The sequence below is a fragment of the Moschus berezovskii genome, chromosome Y (assembly GCF_049115385.1).
Source record: "Moschus berezovskii isolate FMDL1 chromosome Y, NW_MosBer_1.0, whole genome shotgun sequence".
NCBI classification, from domain to species: domain Eukaryota; kingdom Metazoa; phylum Chordata; class Mammalia; order Artiodactyla; family Moschidae; genus Moschus; species Moschus berezovskii.
The window spans coordinates 2,839,562-2,858,165 of record NC_142489.1 but is presented as its reverse complement, the minus strand read 5'-3'; the positions used below and the strand labels follow the sequence as shown (position 1 = coordinate 2,858,165).

At 59.9% G+C, this 18,604-nt stretch overlaps 1 protein-coding gene across 3 annotated transcripts in view; it reads left to right on the top strand.

Moving 5' to 3' along the window:
- Positions 1 to 245: 245 nt before the first annotated feature.
- Positions 246 to 18,604, top strand: part of PPP2R3B (protein phosphatase 2 regulatory subunit B''beta) — a 46,752-nt gene continuing 28,393 nt past the window's right edge. The window contains exons 1-3 of one of the 3 annotated variants that reach the window (XM_055438558.2): positions 246 to 1,128; positions 1,970 to 2,035; positions 16,870 to 17,055. In XM_055438558.2, coding sequence (XP_055294533.1) covers positions 790 to 1,128; positions 1,970 to 2,035; positions 16,870 to 17,055 — 591 coding nt within the window. In that variant the 5' untranslated portion in view covers positions 246 to 789. Of the gene's footprint in view, positions 1,129 to 1,969; positions 2,036 to 11,199; positions 11,447 to 16,869; positions 17,056 to 18,604 lie in introns of those variants that run through there. The other 2 variants (XM_055438559.2, XM_055438561.2) reach the window with 2 other exon arrangements.

Below are 18,604 nucleotides of genomic sequence, written 5' to 3'. Positions count from 1 at the left end.
CTCCCGGCGGGCACGCATTGCGCATGCTCGATCAACAGGCCTCCCGCACGGCGCCGACACAGACACGCACTGCGCATGCTCCACCCCCCCCCAGCCAACTACGCGCGCGCGCCCCTCCCGACGAGCTCTCATCGCGCATGCGCGCAGCGCCGCGGGCGGCCGGGTAAAGCCCGGGCGTCTCGCTGGCGCGGGGCCGCACCCACCAAAAGCCTAAGAACTAAAAACGCCTCGAGTCCGGTACCCGCCACCCCTCGCCCCCGTCCGCAGCCCTGCTCCCGAGCGCCCTCCGGAAAGCCCACGCGGGGGCCCGCACAGCGTTCGGCGCACCCAGGCGCCGCGCACTGCGTCGGGGCGCAGACGGGCGGCGCGGCGTGGTGACGCCACGCGCCGCGTGATGACGCCACGCGCCGCGCCGACGCACGGCTGAGGCGCCCTCGTTTGGGCGGTCGTCCCGGCGCGCCCGTTTTGAAGCTGCCCTGAGTGGGGCGTGTCCCCCCCGCGGTCCGACCGCCCCCCGCAGCCGGGACCCAGAGCCCGCGCAGCGCCCCGGGCGGGGCGTCCTCGTCCGCGAACCCCCGCCGGGTCGCTGCGTCCTCGCCCGACCCCGGGAAGCCCCCCGGCCGGGTTGCCGTCTCTTGCCCCGGGGCCCTTGACCCCCGCTGGCCCGGGCCCTTTGGGGCTGGCCGCCGGCTCCGTGGGGGGTGGGTCCCATCCGCGCCGGGCGTGGGTCCCGGCTCCGGGAAGGAGGGGTGCGGGCGTCCCTGGGCAAGGACGGCCCGAGCCCCAGCCATGCCGCCCGGCAAGGTCCTGCAGCCCGTGCTGAAGATGAAGGTGGACGAGCTCTTCCTGTGCTGGCTCAGCGAGTCCGGCACGCAGGCCATGCTCCGGGACTGCTTGAGGAGGGTCCAGACGCCCGCGAGGGCCGAGAGGGGCGCGGGAGACGCGGAGCAGCCGGCGCCCCGGCTCGCAGCCGCTGCCCCCGACGCCGCCTGGACGCCGCGCCAGTGCCAAGGGCCCGCGGCGCCCGGCCCGACCCCCGCGCCCGCCGCGCTGCCCGTGGGAGCCGCCTCCAGCGCCCGGAGCGCGCCGCCGGTTCGAGGGCCTCGACGGTCCGGAGGGGCGAGAGTAGTAAGTTCCTCTTGCTTCTGCTGACGCCTGCGAAGGTAACTGGGGGGTTCCCACCGACGTACGGCTGGGGGTGGCCGAGGCAGGTGGAAGAAGGTCAAGCGTGCTAAGCGCTTGAGTGTCTAGTCTGTCTCCTTCAGTGACCCGTGATCAGTTCAGTCGCCCAGTCGTGACCGAATCTTGGCAAGCGCGTGGACTTACGCTGGCCAGGCTTCCCTGTCCATCACCAACTCCAGGAGCTTGCTCAAACTCATGCCTATCCAGTCAGTGATGCCATCCAACCATCTCATCTCTCCTCGCCCCCAAAAAAGCCCTCCCCACTGAAAAGTACTGTCTTCAACATCTTCCAAATTGATCATGTTTTTGGTTTTAGTTATGCATGCATGGCTGTTTTTTTTTCCTGCTCTGCTTAGTTTGTGAACCTTGACATTTTATCCCAAATTCGCCTGCCTTTGTTCCTCCGTTTTCTACAACAGGGCTTCCCCGGTGGCTCAGATGGTAAAGATCTGCCCACAATGCAGGAGATCTAGGTTCATTCCCTGGGTGGGGAAGATCCCTGGAGAAGGAAATTGCTACCCACTCCAGTATTTTTGCCTGGATAATCGCATGGACAGAGGAGCCTGGCAGGCCACCGTCCATGGGTTTGCAGAGACTCTGACATAACTGAGGGACTAACAGTTTTTCTAGAGTAAGGACACTTGGACAGCAGTGGGTCTAGAAGTAAAGCGCTTCTGTGTTGGTTAAATGTAATTAAGCATCTCCAGGTGTTTATGGAAAAAACGTATGGGGAAACAAAAGAAAAAGTGTGGTGGGTGCATACCGTTCCCCTTGTTTTGTTGTTTAGTCACGTCGAACTCGTGACCCGGTGGACTGTAGCCCGCCAGACTCCTCTGTCCATGGGATTTTCCAGGTAAGAACACTGGAGCGGGTTACCATGCCCTCTCCAGCGGATCTTCCTGATCCAGGGATTGAGCCCTAGTCTCTTACCTCTCCTGCATTAGCAGGCAGATTCTTTACCGTTACTGCCGCCTGGGAAGCCCAGATGCACTGAGGGTGGCTGTAAATAGACAGGAAGCTTGTGTTGCTCACCTCCCGCTGTGCAGCTTGGTTCCTGACAGGCTGCAGACTGGTACAGTCCATGGCTTAAGTGTTGGGGACCCCGGCTCTTGACGTCTTGCCTTAGCCCCCTCCTAAAATGAGGAGGTGGCTGTGTGAGGAGAGCCAGGGCTTGGAGAGCTGCCTGCAGTAGTGGCAGTTCCCCTTCCGCCCACCAGCCAGCCCCCTGGTGCTCTTACTGGGATCCCTGGAATCTCATGTGCTGAGCCGCCCACATTGTCACTAAGTGTGTTTTGTGACACAGCCCAACAGACAGTGCTGGAAGATGAATTCCTGTGTTTCATGACCCCATAAATTGTGTGAGTCCCTCTGGGACTGGAACTGTTAACAGAAAATTTGAGGAGGGTGGCTTCAATGCCTGATAAAGACCTCATTTGTGCATGGCAGGCTGAAAGCCACAGAGTGTGGGCGTGAAATTTCTCAGGCCAGAGTAGTGTTTCCCCAAGAACAGGTTCATGCATGGTGCTGTCTGGGACCGTAGAGAGATCAGCTTCTGCCTGGAAGGATGCGACATGGCCTCAGCACTGGGGCTGGAATAGTCAGGGGACGGGGTGGGCATCTGTTGAATGAAAGAAGTGCTAACAGGGGCAGGTCAGACTGAAGACCCCTTCTCTGGTCTTCGGTTTCCATGACCAGATAGAGTAAGCCACCATGAGGACCCGGTTTTTGGTTTTAAACATTAACTTATTTTTATTTATTTATTTGACTGCACCAGGGTCTTACTTATGGCCTGTGGAATCTAGCTCCGACCGGTGATCGAACCCAGGCCCCCTGCTTTGGGAGCCCAGAGTCTTAGCCACTGGGCTACCAAGGAAGTCCCCTGAGGACCCGGTTTAGAGGAAAAGCAGAATGACTCTCTCTTAACCATCCCAAGAGGTTTCAAAGAGGAATGACGGGGACCTGCCTGGTGGTCCAGTGGTTGACTCCACGCTGCCAGTGCAGAGGGCACAGGTGTCACCCGTGGTTAGGGAACTAACATCCAACATTCTGCTGTGGCCAAAAGAAACTGTTGATGGACCTTGTCTGGGGCCTGAAGGTGGCTTTAAACATGTCTCAGTGAATGTGGAATTAATGGTTTCAGTTGAATTTTGAGAGGCCAGTAACCCAAAAAGGACTGTTGTCATTGGGATAAAATGAGAAAACTTCCTTGGCCCCAAGAAATGGATAATTAATGTTAGGAAAATGTTCATACATGAAATGCCATAAGGAAAGTTCTGAGTTTGTGTTCTTTAAGAGCTAACAGGAAGTGAAGAAACGTCATGTGGAGCTTTCCTGGTGGCTCAGTGGTAAAGAATCCACCTGCCGATGCAGGAGACACAGGTTCAATCCCCGAGTCGGGAAGATCCCCTGGAGGAGGTCATGGCACCCCACTCCAGTGTTCCTGCCTGGAGAATCCCATGGACGGAGGAGTCTGGTGAGCTGCAGTCCATGGGGTCGCAGAGAGTCGGACACGCCTGAGCAAGTCAACGGCAGCGTGAGGGCTCTGTGTGTCGAATCTGCAGCAGCTCTTTTGTGAGACTTGTGTTTTCGCATATTTCTCTTCCGTCTTTGTTCCACTTTGTTCTTGGTTAACATGTCTTTTGAACACCTAAAGATGTTAGTTGTTTTCTGTTAATTCTTTCAATTTCCTTCTTTCATGGTTCTTATGTATTGCATCCAGTCTATGAAATCTGTGACTCCCAGGCTGTCAGGGTTGTCTTCTGTTTCCCTCCTAAAACGTTCCTGGTTTTCCCTTTTGCGTTTAGAGTTCTGATCCATCTCTCTTCAGTTTCTGTGTGTGGTGTAAGATGTCCAGGTGACCAGCAGTCTTTGAAATCTCTTTTCCTGCAGAGCTGCACTGTGAGTTACATTGTTGAAAATCAGTCAGCCCTGTGCATGTGGGTCTGTTTCCTGATCTCTGATCCCGTGACCTGTATTTGAAGTCTCACTCTGCAGCTCTTTGGGGATGAACCTGTGGAAAGCAAGTGGCGTACGGCCAGCCCTGTTCTTTTGAAACGGTCTGAGATTCTCGGATGTCCTCTGACCTCAGGCTATCCTAACGTTCTCATCTCCTTGTAACCCTGAGAATCAGCTTGCCAGCCTCCACAGGAAAGCCTGTTGGAGTTTTGACTGGGACTGTGTTGAGTCTGTAGATCAATCTCGCACCACTAATACCTTAAAAATGTCGAGTTTCCCAGCCCATGAGCTCTGGATGTCTTTCTGTCTTCTTGAATCTCATCATTTTCTGTCAGTGACGTTGCATGTGTTCCAGTGCTTTGCCTCCTTGGGGAAATTTATTACCTGTTTGTTTAGACATGTAGTGCTTTGCCTCTGTTCGTAGATATGGGGTGTCCAGTTACCTGGTGATTTGACTTGACCTGACCCAGTACTGGTTCAGTCCTGGTTTAGGATCATGGTTCAGCCCTGGTTTAGGGCTCTGGTTCTGTCAAGGTCCAGTCCATGTTCAGTCTGGGTTCAGTCCACCTTCAATTTGGTCCACATTCAGTTTCCTTTCAGTCCTTTTTTTTCTGGGTTCAGCCCATGTTCAGTCCACGTTCAGCCATGTTCAGTCCACGTTCAGTCCAGATTTAGCTTCCTCAACTCCTGGGACTGCCTTCTGCCCTGGGGGAAGGTGCGGGGTCCCCATAAGCAGGAGGAGGGGCACAGGGTCCCATAGGGTGATGCAGGGTCTCGTGAAGAGAAGAGGGGATGCAGGGTCCCCATGGGGGGGGGGTGCAGAGTCCCGTGAGGAGGAGGAGGGCACAGGGTCCCCTAGGAGCTTGGTGTGGGGTCTCTGAAGAAGGCTTTCAGGGTCTACTCGAGGACGTGGCAGCGGCTGGTGTCCATCAAGAGGTGGTGGCCGCTGCTGCTCCCTAGATTTGGGGGTGCCTGTGGCTGAGGGATTGCCTGCGGCTGCAGGGCCCTGGTGCTCCCCTGGGCGGAGGCCCTGTCTGACCGAGACCTGGGCTGTCTGCACCCCCACCCCGTGGCTGGGATCCCCGTCCTCGTGTGTGAGCTGTGTTGAGCTCTGAGGCGGCGCTCTGGTCAACAGTGTCAGGTGGCCCGCGTCCTCCCGGTCCCTGGCACAGGCAGAGAGCACCCAGGCCGTGCAGGGTACTTCTGCGGCGTCACTGCTGGGGGAGAGGAGCTGGCTTAGTTTTGGAAGACGAGGCGCTTTCCCATCAGCTTTCACAGGACTTGGAAAGCTGTGCACACAGCTCCTCTCGTCTTACCCTCGCCCCCGAGGCATCTGGGGCTCTGGGCCAGGGCGCAGCCGTCTGAGGTCTCTTCTACAGCTGTAGGGGCCCGTGCCCCCGCCAGTTCTCCCAGAATGCTCCCCACGGTCAAGTGCCAGGCCTTCCTCCCGGGTCCTCACTGAGCGCTGCTCCTGGACCGCGGTGCCTCGTGCTGTCAGGTGGGCCCTGGCCCTGTCCCTGGCTCCCAGCTCTCAGATCCTTGCGCCGAGGACGTCCAAGCTCAGTCATCAGGAGACCTCGTCTTTTCTTGTCTCAGCAAAGGGTCCGTCTCTTATTCGTGTCCGACTCTGTGCGACCCCACAGACTGAGCCCGCCAGGCTCCTCTGTCCATGGAATTCCAGGCAGGAATACTGGAGTGCTTTCCTGTTTCCTCCTCAAGGGGATCTTGCTGACCCAGGGATCGAACCAGGTCTCCTGCCTTAGCAGGCAGGTTCTTTACCGCTGAGCCACCTGGGCAGCCACTGTGGTCTCAGGGAGACACCTACGGAGTAACTGCTGTGTTTTAACGCCCAGAAGCATTTCTGGCTCTTTTTAAAGTGTATTTATTTTTCGCTGGAGTACAGTCGCTTTACAGTGTTGTGTTGGTTTCTGCTGTCGTCACCATGACTGAGCCGTAGGTGTACACATGCCCCCTCCCTCTTGAACCTCTCTCTACCTCCCCATCCCACCTCTCCAGGCTGTCACAGACCCCTTTCTCTTTTCAAGACCCCGTCAAGTGGTGTTCCAGAGGGGCTGCACCTTGGGTGTTCCCTGCCCGAAAGCCCAGGGGTCCAACGAGCCATCCCCGGCGGGCACCTGACCGGCCCCATGTCCTGTAACATGGCTCTCTGGTGGCAGCTCTGTGGCTTCGTCACTGTTTCCCTGCTCACCGTGATCTCGAGGCTTCTTGTCCTCATACGTCTTCTCTTCTGGGCTGTTTTCAGATGCTCTTCGGTTTTACGTGCTGGTTGGTTGCTTTTTCTCATTCAGGTGGCAAGTTCTGTGTCTGTTCTGGGTACAACCGCTCTATCACTATGGGATCTGCAAGCTGTCTGTGTAGCGAGGGACTTGTTATGTGTTCCATCTCTCCCACCAGTTTTGCACGCGTGCTAAGTTGCTTCAGTCGTGTCCGACTCTTTGTGACCCCATGGACTGCAGCACGCCAGGCCTCCCTGTCCATCACCAACTCCCGGAGCTTACTCAAACTCATGTCCATCGAGTTGGTGAAGCCATCCAACCGTCTCATCCTGTCGTCCCCTTCCCCTCCTGCCTTCAGTCTTTCCCAGCATCAGGATCTTTTCAAATGAGTCAGTTCTTCCCATCAGGTGGCCAAAGGATTGGAGCTTCAGCTTCAGCATCAGTCCTTTCAATGAATATTCAGGACTGATCTCCTTTAGAATGGACTGGTTGGATCTACTTGCAGTCCGAGGGACTCTCAAGTGTCTTCTCCAACACCACAGTTTCAAAGCCTCAGTTCTTTGGCACTTAGCCTTCTTTATGGTCCAGCTCTCACATCTGTACATGGCTACGGGAAAAACCACTTATTCTGGAAGTTTATATGTCTCAACCACCGCCTTCATCCTCACATGTAGCCCCTTCCCCTGGAAACTACGATTCTGACCTGATTTCCTCTGAGTTGGTTTCTGAAGCATAATTGACCAACAGCACTATGTTAGTTCCCGGTGGAGAACATTTTTGTTGGTGGTGTTTGGGCATTCAGTTGTGTGCAGCTCTTTGCAACCCGATGGGCTGTAGCCCGCCAGGCTCCTCTGTCCATGGGATTCTCCAGGCAGGAGTACTGGAGTGGGCTGCCATTTCCTCCTCCAGGGGATCTTCCCAACCCAGGGATCGAACCCGCGTCTCCTGCACTGCAGGCGGATTCTTTGCCAGTGAACCATCTGGGAAGCCCAACACGGAACACAGTGATTTGATATTTCTGTACATTTCAACAAGTCTGTTATTTCTCACTGTACAAAGACATTACGTAATAAGTGACCATGTTCCCAACACTATATTTTTAAGCTTTTTTTTTTTTATCTTGATGTGGACCACCTTTTAAAGTTTTTAATGAGTTTGTCACAGTAGTCCTTCTGTTTTGTTTTGATTTTTGGCATGTGGGATCTTAGGTCCCTGACCAGGAATCGAACCCTCATCCCCTGCATTGGAAGGGGGAGTTGTAATCACTGGACCCCCAGGGAAGTAAATTCCGGTAACCTCCTGGCCCCGCTGATGGTGAGAGGGTGTGGCCACCCGGCCTGTCAGTCAGGGCCCCCGGGGTGGTCCTGGGGGTGGGAGCACCCTCTGCCTCCCCTGGGAGGATCAGCGGGGCGGGCAGCCCCCGAGGGACTGGCCACTCTGCGGCTGCCAGAGGAGCGCACTTCCCGTTGGGTCTGTGGGGGGTGGGGGTGGCGAGAGTGATCGGCAGGTGAGGCGGATCGGGCAGACTGGCAGGGCCGCGCCTGCATCGGGCAGTCTTCGAGCCCCCGGTGCCCCTGCTGACACCGTAAAATGAGAAGTCTGTCCCGAGCACGGTCCCCCCCAGCGTGCTGTTGGGGGCCTTCCTGTGTGTTGTGTGCGGGTCTGACAGCGCAGGCCTTGGCACTGTGACCCCACACCACATGCAGTGGCGCCGTGGTCACCGAGTGGCACACACTCTGCCCCAGACCATTCCCACGGCTGCAGAACTGGGGGGTGTGGGGGTCAGCTGCTGAGCCCCAAGTCCCTGAGGGTGTTCTGGGAATGGGAGGACGGAGCGGGGCTGAGAGAGGGGCAGAGGCAGAGGGCAGGCACACGACAGAGGGCTCCTGAGCAGGAGTTTGGGGCAGGCGACGCTGCAGCCGTAAGAGACTGCATCCGTGTGATTACAGCTGGGGACACTCGGGGTGGGCGGAGCACGGAGACGGGGCGGACTGACGGGGTTGGGGAGGGGCCTGGATCACAATAAACTGTGGAACATTCTGAAAGAGATGGGAATACCAGACCACCTGACCTGCCTCTTGAGAAACCTGTATGCAGGTCAGGAAGCAACAGTCAGAACTGGACATGGAGCAACAGACTGGTTCCAAATAGGAAAAGGTGTACGTCAGGGTTGTATATTGTCACCCTGCTTATTTAACTTATATGCAGAGCACATCATGAGGAACGCTGGGCTGGAAGAAGCACAAGCTGGAATCAAGATTGCCGGGAGAAATATCAATAACCTCAGATATGCAGATGACGCCACCCTTGTGGCAGAAAGTGAAGAGGAACTCAAAAGCCTCTTGATGAAAGTGAAAGAGGAGAGTGAAAAGGTTGGCTTGAAGCTCAACATTCAGAAAACAAAGATCATGGCATCTGGTCCCATCACTTCATGGGAAATAGATGGAAAAATAGTGGAGACAGTGTCAGACTTTATTTTTGGGGGCTCCAAAATCACTGCGGATGCTGATTGCAGCCATGAAATTAAGAGACGCTTACTCCTTGGAAGGAAAGTTATGACCAACCTAGATAGAATATTAAAAAGCAGAGACATTACTTTGCCAACCAAGGTCCGTCTAGTCAAGGCTATGGTTTTTCCCGTGGTCATATATGGATATGAGAGTTTGACTATGAAGAAGGCTGATCGCCGAAGAATTGATGCTTTTGAACTGTGGTGCTGGAGAAGACTCTTGAGAGTCCCTTGGACTGCAAGGAGATCCAACCAGTCCATTCTAGAGGAGATCAATCCTGGGTGTTCCTTGGAGGGACTGATGCTAAAGCTGAAACTCCAATACTTTGGCCACCTCATGCGACGAGTTGACTCACTGGAATAGACTCTGATGCTGGGAGGGATTGGGGGTAGGAGGAGACGGGGACGACAGAGAATGAGATGGCTGGATGGCATCACCGACTCTATGGACATGAGTTTGGGTGAACTCCGGGAGTTGGTGATGGACAGGGAGGCCTGGTGTGCTGTGATTCACCGGGTCGCAGAGAGTCGGACACGACTGAGTGACTGAACTGAACCGGCTGAGCCCAGGGACTCCAGGGCAGGGGCTGGGGGAGGGACTCCCTGGCTGTCCCTTGCTGACACCTTCGCCTCCAAGGCAGCGAGTACAGTTCCATCGCTGATCCGTGAGCTAAGATCCCACATGCCCCAGGGCCAAAAACCGAAAATGTGAAGCAGAAGGAATGTTGTAACGAATTCATTAAAAACTTTATAAAGTGGGCCACATAAAAAATAATGTTTTAAAAAACTTAAAAAATGTACAGTCCCCAGGGCAGCAGGCCTGCTGAGTGACACCGCAGTGGTGGCCACACGGCGCTGTGCCTTTGTCGGAACAAACCCTCAGGGTGTGCGGGGCCAGACGCACCCGGGGGAGACTGCTTCTTCAGGGCAGCCATATCCGCGTGGGCTCCTCACCGCAGTGATGTGGGCTCCTGTCTCTAACAGACGCAGTGCCCCGCTCAGGGTGTTCCTGACAGGGGAACCTGGGCCCTGCGGGCGGTTCTGGACTTTCTGCTCTCTGTTTCTGTAAGACAAACACGGCTGGAGACAGATGAGCCCCAAACCCGCAGTCCATTAGAGAGACAGGAAGAGGGTGGGTGCTTGAAGAGGCAGCTGCCCCCACGGCCGTGTCCCCAGACAGCGCTGTCCGGGGGCAGGGAAGGGCGAAGGAGCAGGGGTCCCTGGGGTCCTGCGATGTCAGGGGTGGGACCCTCAGGCCAGAGGTAGACTGTGTCTCGGCGAGGGCGGGGAGACCCGTCCAGAGCGGGCCTGGCTCTGCGGGGAGTCCACCCACACGTCAGGGCCCGGGTTCCGTTTTCAGGGTTCCAACAGTACCGCGACGGTCTGAGTCGGCTTCCATCCATCCCCGTGTTCTGGTTTTCATCGCGCCGTGTCCCCGTGTACACCCCGGAGTGCGGTAAAACCCTCGGTTGCAACCCGCACCCCGAGTTTTCACAGGACAGCAGTGTGTCCTCTGCAGGTTGAGTGTACATCTTCCCAGCTGGTGGTTCAGAGGGTAAAGAACGCGCCTGGCAATGTAGGAGACCTGGGTTCGATCCCTGGGTGGGGAAGATGCCCCCGGAAGAGGAATTGGGCGCTCACCCAGGTATTCTTGCCTGGAGAATCCCACGGAGATCGGGGAACCTGGCAGGCTACAGTCCGTGGGTTTGCACAGAGTCAGAGACGACTGAGCGACGAACACTTTCACTTTTTTTCCCTACACTTGTAAGCGCGCGTGGGTGGTAACCTCCAAAGCCCTTCTTTGCCGCCAGTTTCCCGAGGGAACAGCTCTTGGGCCGCAGGCGGGCTGTGGGCGCGCGCGCCCGGGCCGCTTGCTGTCTCCTAGGTTCCAGCTTAGTCCTGGGCTGGCTGCCGGCGTCCGGAGAGAAGGCTGGGTCCCTCCCGGGGAGCGCACGGGCGGCGGCCCCACAGCGGCGGGCCTCGGCGGCCTGTCTGCGGGCTGAGCCGAGCCAGGGTCCGGGGGTCGGGGGGCGATCGCCTCCCTCCGCGCACAGCGGGCCGGCCCGGGGCGGGCGCCCTGAGCTTGCTCCTGCGCGCGGTCCGGCCGGGGGCGGGCGCCCTGCGCTTGCTCCTGCGCGCGGTCCGGCCCGGGGCGGGCGCCCTGCCTCCGGCCTGCGGCGCGGAGCGCAGCGGGGCCCTGGGAGGGGCCGCCCGCCGCCTGCTGGCCGCGCCTCCCCTGCCCTCGCCGTGCGCGCCCGCCCCGCCGGAGGAATGCGCGCGTCCGGGGCCCGGCCCCCAGAGCGCCGGCCGGCGACGCATGGAGCGCGCTGAGCCCGGCCGCCCGGCCCGCCCCGACAGCCCCGACCCCGCCGGCCCCGGCCAGCCGCAGCCCCGCGAGCGCACCCGGCCCGGGCCGCGGCGGCCCACGCGAGCCGACATGCGGCTCCGCGACCTCTCCCTGCGCCAGGACCCCGACCTGCGGCAGGAGCTGGCCTCGCTGGCCCGCGGCTGCGACTTCGTGCTGCCCTCGCGCTTCAAGAAGAGGCTCAAGGCCTTCCAGCAGGTGCGGGAGCGGGGCTGCTGCGTCCGCTCAGCCCCGGAGAGGTCGGGGCGGGGGGCTGCCCGTGCTGGGCCGTGGGGGCTTCACCTCCGCCCGGGAACAGCGCCCCTGCGCGCTGGAGAGCAGGTGTGCGTCCCGTGAAGTTTGTTGGGACAGCCGCTCTGAAGCGAGGCGCCCACAGCTCTTTTCTGAGAGTTTCATCCACAAGGACCGCGGTGCCTGGAGAACGCCTGCGGAGCGGATTGAGCGGGCTGGGGAGGTTTGAGCCCCGGCTGCGCAGGCAGCCTCCCCGCGTGGTCGGAGCGCGGCGCCCGCCGGAGTAACGCAGTGCTCTCAGCACCGAGCGCGGTTCGGTTCGCCGCGAGCGCGTGTGGGGTTTGAGCGCTTTAGAGGAAGCGGATCGCTCCGCGGGTTTCCGCAGGCACTCGGCTCTTAAACCTCTCGGTGTTTCTCCCCCGCGGGCACCAAAGCAAAGCCCGTCTCTCTGCCCGTGTCTCGTGTGTGGTTTATAACGTCGAGTAAGGGGACCGGGGCATGTAGAACCCAGGGCCACCCTGGGGTCTTCTGGTAACGGCAGGTTCTGCTGTCTTACGGATGTTTGGCACTGTGTGACTCGCTTGTATGTTCTCCCGAGTGAGAAGTTAAGGTCATCTAGTGGCCTTAAGATAGCAAAAAGTCGCCGCATTACATACCAACCTGTCTGGGGTGGGAAAAGCTTGTTTTATGTTGGTATTTTAAATCGAGTTTTTCCCCACCCTGGGACCATGTCTGACCTTTTAGAGAGCTTCTGGGTCTTTTTTCTGTCTGACGGCTGTCTTTCTAATGTGTGAGCTTTGGTCTGTGAGTGGGTGACGCTTGTAAGTCGGTGCCTGGTTTGGGCAGGAAAGTCCGTTCAGACTCTGAATGTGCGATCAGACGAGGCTGGGCTCGTTTTACAGACGGGGGGCACGTTTGCCGGTTGCTGTTTATGTGGTACACAGTAGTGCTGGGGTGTCCCCGGATCGGGGAGCCCTCCCCCAGTGGTGGCCGGGCCTTGATGTCCTTGGGCAGGGGGTGGGGGGGAGCCCCGGCTCTAGGCAGGAGCTTCAGGAAAGCCTCATTTTCCCAGGACAGCTGTGCGTCTTATCGAGTCACTCAGGCCTTTCAGAGGAAGCAGTTTCAGGTTACAGAGAACACATCCCGGAGATCTTTCCTGGGAATGAGGGCGCCTGCCTTGGGCAGTGAGTGCTCCTCAGGTGCAGAATTCGGCTCTTGAGGGGGGAGTGTCCTGGGGAGAGTGTAGGGGAGGGGAGCTCCCCTGGCTGGCTTCATGGCTTCACCTCTCCCTGTTTGAGTGTGGACTCCAGACATCGCCTTGGGGGATCTGCAAACCTCAGGGTGTGTGGAGATGGGTGAGGAGGGGGTTGTGGGGGATGAGGGCTGTGGCGGGGGTGGTGGGGTGTTGTGGGCTTGGAGGGCGTGTGGAGTTGGGGTCTGGAGGGGGATGGTGGGGGGCGTTTGGAGATGGACACGGTGCTTCTCACGCGTGCACTTGCAGCTTGGTGCGGCCGCGCTGGGCTCAGGGCCACGGGAAGGTGTGCAGTGTGACTGTCGTGTGTTGGGGGTGGCTCTCCTCTTCCTGCTGCCCGTGTCCACCCCCTGCCCTGCGTGTGGACGCCCCGGCCAAGCGCACGCAGAGCAGCCCTCAGGCCCCCAGCTTCTCCTCTGCGGCGGCCCTCAGCGCGTGTCCTGAGCCCACGAGGACCCCGCCCGGCTATGCTGTGCCCCGTCCAAGCTGGGTGCTGGCCTCCATTCCCGGGACTGAATCTGGGGCGTGGCACGCCCCGGGACAGGCTTCCCCGCTCCCCTCCGCCATCCCCGGTCCTGGTCCCGCTATCACCCATCCAGCTTCCCTGTGGGCCCTTCAGGTGGACACAGGGGCCCCAGCCCAGCGCCTTGACAGTCCAGGCTCCCCTCCCCTCCCCGTGCTGACAGCCAAACCTGCTGACTCCGCCTGGGTCAGACCACAGAGGGTTATTTGTGCGGGGTGCCCCTGAGTGTGCCCCCTTGATCTGCACTCCCGGGACCGGGGGTCAGACATGGTGCCTCTGGTCCTGGAGCCCGTGGACTTGGGCCCTTGGGCTGTTCCCCAGCTCCACGCCCCAGCCCTGCCTCCTGGCTCCGTGGGCCGCACAGTCCTCTGCCGAGGGGTTCACACATTTTCATCTTCTTTTTGGCGCCTCTGCCTACACTTGGACCGTTTGCGTGTCATCGGTGGGCCCTTTGAGGTCCTAGTTGGCTCTCCCCAGCCTCGCCAGGCAGTGGGGAGGGTTCCCAGACTCGGAGGAGGAGAAGCTCCGGCCTGCAGGGTCTTCCAGCCTGGCGCTGGCCTCCGCGGGGTGCCTCGGCCACCTGTGTGCCCACACCCGGGTCTCCGCTCCGATGGGGCCTGTGCCGCTGCGCCCCATGTGCTGCCCAGCCCCCGGCCCAGCGTGCGCCCTCCATCCGCAGAGAGGCCGACCCGCTGAGGACGCGCTCGGAGAAGCCGTGCCGGGAGGGGGCGCCAGGCTGCTCCCGAAGGCGGGCACTGTCCCCGGTGCCGCCACTCCCGCTGCACAGGGACGCCCCGATTCTCCACGAGGCCGTGTCCTCAGTCCTGTTCTTGGCCACGCGGCTGCGTGTGTCCCGAGGGCCGCGGGCGTCTCTGGTCTCCGCAGTCGCGATGAGTCAGGGAGCGCGAGTGTCCGTGCAGGGACAGAAATAGCCGCGGGAGCAGGTGCCCTGCTGACGGCCCGCGGGTGCCCGGAGGCTGGGAGGCCTGGGGCGGGGCGAGGCCAGGCGCCCCTGCTCTGCGGGCTGCTTAGGGGGCCCGGCCCCACTTGGGAGCCCCCTGTATGTGTGCGTGCCTCTTTGTCATGCACACAGACACACGCCTGTGCCCCTTCCGCCTTCCTCGCGGAAGGCCAGCTGGCCACACCGAGCTCAGGGCGCCGTCCTCTGGTGCTTCTCTCTGGCCTGGGGAGCCCCGCTCGGCCGGAGGCGGCGGCCCCCGCGGTGCCCTGTGTGCTGGCGAAGGGCGCCTGTCCCGCAGCTGTGCCGGCCGCGCTATTTATGGCCCAGAGATGACTCTGTAAATCTCCGTGTCCACACCCGGCACTTCTGTTTTCCCGTCGTCCGGCCCTGCCTGCCCGCGCCGCACTTCCTGGCTCCGGGGCTTGGTGGGCGCTGAGGCCACGCTGGGGTGGCGGTCAGCTCGGGGTCGGCGGCGTGGCCCGTGGTGGCCCCCAGCGCGGTGTCCCGACCCTCTCTCTGGGAGTCCAGGCCCCTGGCCCACTCTCTGGGCGTGAACACAGCGGTGCTCGCCTTCTTTCCATCGCTGTTGGCCGCTGTGTCTTTCCACTTGTTAAGTTTCAGCTGTTGTGTCCTGAGGCCCTCTGCGTGTGTCTTATGAATAAATCTTACTTCTTTTTTTCTGTTTGATCTCTCTGTATTTTAAAGCTAGCTTGAGTTTACTTTTGGCTGTGCTGGGTCTTGGTTGCTACGTGGACTTGTCTCTAGTTCCGGTGTCCGGGGCTGCTCTCTGCTGGGTTGTGCAGCCTCGTCACTGCGGCGGGCTCTCTGGTTGCAGGGCGTGGGCTCTCGGGGCAGGTGGGGAGCTGGGCTCAGTGGCCGTGGCTCCCGGGTTCTGGAGATCAGGCTCAGCAGTGGTGGCACACGGGCTTGGTTGTTCTTCAGCGCGAGCAGTCGTCCTGGACCAGGCCTTGAACCCACCTCTCCCGCGCTGGCAGGCAGGTTCTTCACCGCTGAGCCACCAGGGAAGGCCTCCGCCCTCTGTATTTGTAACTGGAACTTTTAGTTCACTGGCCTCTGTTGTGCCTCTGACTCCATTCTGGTTTATTTAGTGCCTCTCTCTGTGCTCTCCTTTGTCGCCTCTTGTTAAAACATCTTGTTTCCCTTTGGAGCACTTCCCACCAGGTCACTGCTCAGCTGCCAGGGTCATACTTGTAGGTGCTGAGTTAATCCACGTCTTTATCATCCGACTCAAAACTCTCACATACTTCCGTTCTATCTCCCTTGCCTTTCATGCTGTCATCTTCTTGGGAGTTTTCAGAAAGAAGTAAAATGGTGTTCTTATGACTGATTTCTGCGGTGGTTGCGTGTGGAGTTAGCCAGGTAGGCACTGCTCTCCTCCCCGTTTTGTAGTTCAGATTTTCCCGGGGGCGCTTTGCTCCCCCGTGACGCGCACGCCTCAGCGTCGCCTGGGCCAGGTGTCTGTCGCACGCTCACTTTGGCTTGCTGTTCTGTTTGAGTCGTTAAAATGTCTCCGTGTTCACCTCATGTGACAGCCAGCTTCTCACTGGTAGAAGGGGACTAGGTGGGCACTGTCTTCTGGCTTCTAAGATCTGTTGCTTCTGTTGAGAGTTGGATGGAGGTCCGATTGTTTCTCTGAAGATTTCCCCCTCATCTGTCTTGTGTCCCGTGCCTGGGCTGTGTTTAAGCACCTGCTGGCTGCCTTTGGGTTTGCTGGTTTTGTCCTCCTGTGTCCAGGTGTGGGTTTCTTTCTGTGATCCTGTTTGGGGCTCCCGGGCTCCTGAGGTCTCTGACGGGAGGGTGTGTCATGGGTGCTGATGACCCAGTGACCTGGGCTGACAGGGCCTCTGAAAGCGGTGGGGTCTGAGGAGGGAGGCTGTCCTGGGTCCTGATGACCCTGTGACCTGGGGTGACAGAGGCCCCGTTGCTGTGTCCCTCCCCAGCCCTGGAAGGGCTGGCGGGGCACTGCGCCCGCCCATAGGCCGCCCGGCGAGGCACCGGGTGGACACCCCACGCCACCGAGCGGTCAGTGCGTTGGGAGATGCCTGGCTGACGTTAGCTGCGGCTGAAGGCGTGCTGTTGGCCTCTGTGTGGTACCCGCCGCTGCTGGTCCTGGGAGGCACAGCCCTGGGGCCGTGTGTTTCCTGAGGGCTGTGTTAGCTGAGGCTGAAACCTCCGCGGGGCAGGGCGGGTGTGGGCACAAGCGGTCACAGGTGCAACCTGCCACCGAGGGGACAGCCCGCCGCGCCTCCCTTGACCTCCCGCAGGACACGGGGCAGGTTCTCTCAGCAGCCTGGGCGGTCAGCCGTCCTGTCCAGGGGGTCACAACTGAAGCAGGATCAGGGAGGCGGAGCAGTGTGGACCAGGCCAGTGGTCACGTGTGGCGCAGCGTGTGGGCTGCGTGACCTCCCGTGTCTGCAGTCAGCCCGCAGTGATGGTCTGCGTGCCCCGTCCACAGTGGGTCAACTGGGCTCGGGGAGGGGCGGTGGGCAGGCCGTGGATCAGACCTGCCTCCGATCATGAAAATAGAGGGAGGAGGTGCCCACATGCCCAGGTCACTGTGTGAGTCCTGACGAGATGGTCATGTGCCGAGGTCACTGAGTGTGTGCCCAGGCCCTCACTGTCGTCTCTCTCAGGTCCAGACGAGGAAGGAGGAGCCCCTGCCACCCGCCGCAAGCCGGAGCATCCCCACCTTCTACTTCCCGCGTGGCCGCCCGCAGGACACGGTGAACGTGGACGCCGTCATCGCCAAGATCGAGAGGACCTTCGCGCAGTTCCCGCACGAGCGGGCCACCATGGAGGATATGGGCCGTGTGGCCAAGGTGGGTGCCCCGCGGGCACGTGCGGGTCCTTCTACGGGCGCGGGCAGGCCCAGAGCTCGGCTTCTGAGTCCGCTCTCTGCAGCCCCTGGAGCCCGAGGCACAGAGGCCTCGTGCTGAGCTCCATCCTCGCGGTGGAGAACACGAACGGCCTGCGTGCCGCCCCCCCGGGGCCTCGTGATCTTGGAGGGACCCTCCCCACGAGCTCAGCTCAGGCCTTCCCGTCTGTCTCCCGTCCAAGGGGTGCGTGTCCACAGTCCACACAGCGCGTGTGTGATTCTGGACTCACCCTGAGTATGACCGAAGTGCTCATCGCGGAGAGTGCGGCTCTGCATCCTCCGTGGGGACGCCCAGTCGTTTTGGCGTCTGCTCCATCTCTTACAGGAACGCAACGTGGTGTCCGCGGCCGCCCCTGGTGGCCGGCTGGCAGTTGTGAGGGGCCCGGGGTCCCTGTGGTCCCTTGCTGTCTCACTCTGCGTGTGTGTCCATCGCTCAGTCGTGTCCGACTGGTTATGACCCTCTGGACCGCAGCCCCGCAGGCTCCTCCGTCTGTGGGATTCTCCACGCAAGAATACTGGAGCGGGTTGGCATTTTCTCTTCCAGGGGATCTTCCCATGTGAGGGATCGAACCCGCGTCTCCTGCATTGGCAGGCTTGCTGGACAGAGAACAGGCCCCCACTTCACGTCAGTCCGAGGCCCCAGGTTGCCCGCTGGTGTCGTGCCCACTTGTGGGGTTCCCGTGCTCCCAGCACCCCAACTCTCGCTGTCCTGGACAGCTGTGGGCAGGCACGTTCGTTCGTGTGTGATCCCCCAGGGGTCCTGCTGCCGCACAGACTGCGTGTGGATTCCGCGTTGGTTCTGGAGGGCAGTGCGGTGCGTCTCTCCTTTGTCTCCAGTGCTGCGGGCGACCGCTCTTTACTAGGTGTCCCCTGCTCTCCCTGCCTCCCCTGCCCTTCCCCCACCCTCCCTGCGGCTCCCCTCCCTGCCCCTTCCCGCTCCCTCCGCTGCTCCCCTGCCCGGCTCCCCTCCCCTCTCCCTTCTCCCCCCCAACCCTGCCCCTCCTGTAAGATCTCGCTGTCTTGGTCCCGACTGCTAATTCCTCCATTGTTGTGCGCGTCCCACAAAGTTCTGCCGGACTGTGTGCTGAGTGACTCCACGTGCTCCCTTGTGCCTTCAGTGTTTCGGAGTTGCCTTTTTCTCTTTTTCTAAACGCTTTCTTGCGATGGAATCCACGTGCCCCACAATTCACCATTTAAAGTGTACCGCTCCGCCGTGCTCAGTGTATCCACGGTCGTGCAGCCGTCTCTACAGTCAGCTCTTATCAGCCAAGAAAGAAACCTTGTGCACTGTGGTTGTCACCGCCCCCCCTCCCCCGCGTCCCTAGGAAACCACTCGTCTGCCTTCAGGGTCTGTGCATTTGCCTCTTTCTGACTCTGTGTAAACGGAACCACCCACTGTGTGTCCTTCTCTGCCTGCTTCTCTCACTGAGCGCCCTCTGTTCAGGGTCCAGCCACGCTGTAGCCTGTGTCAGAGCTTGCCACTCTGCATTCAC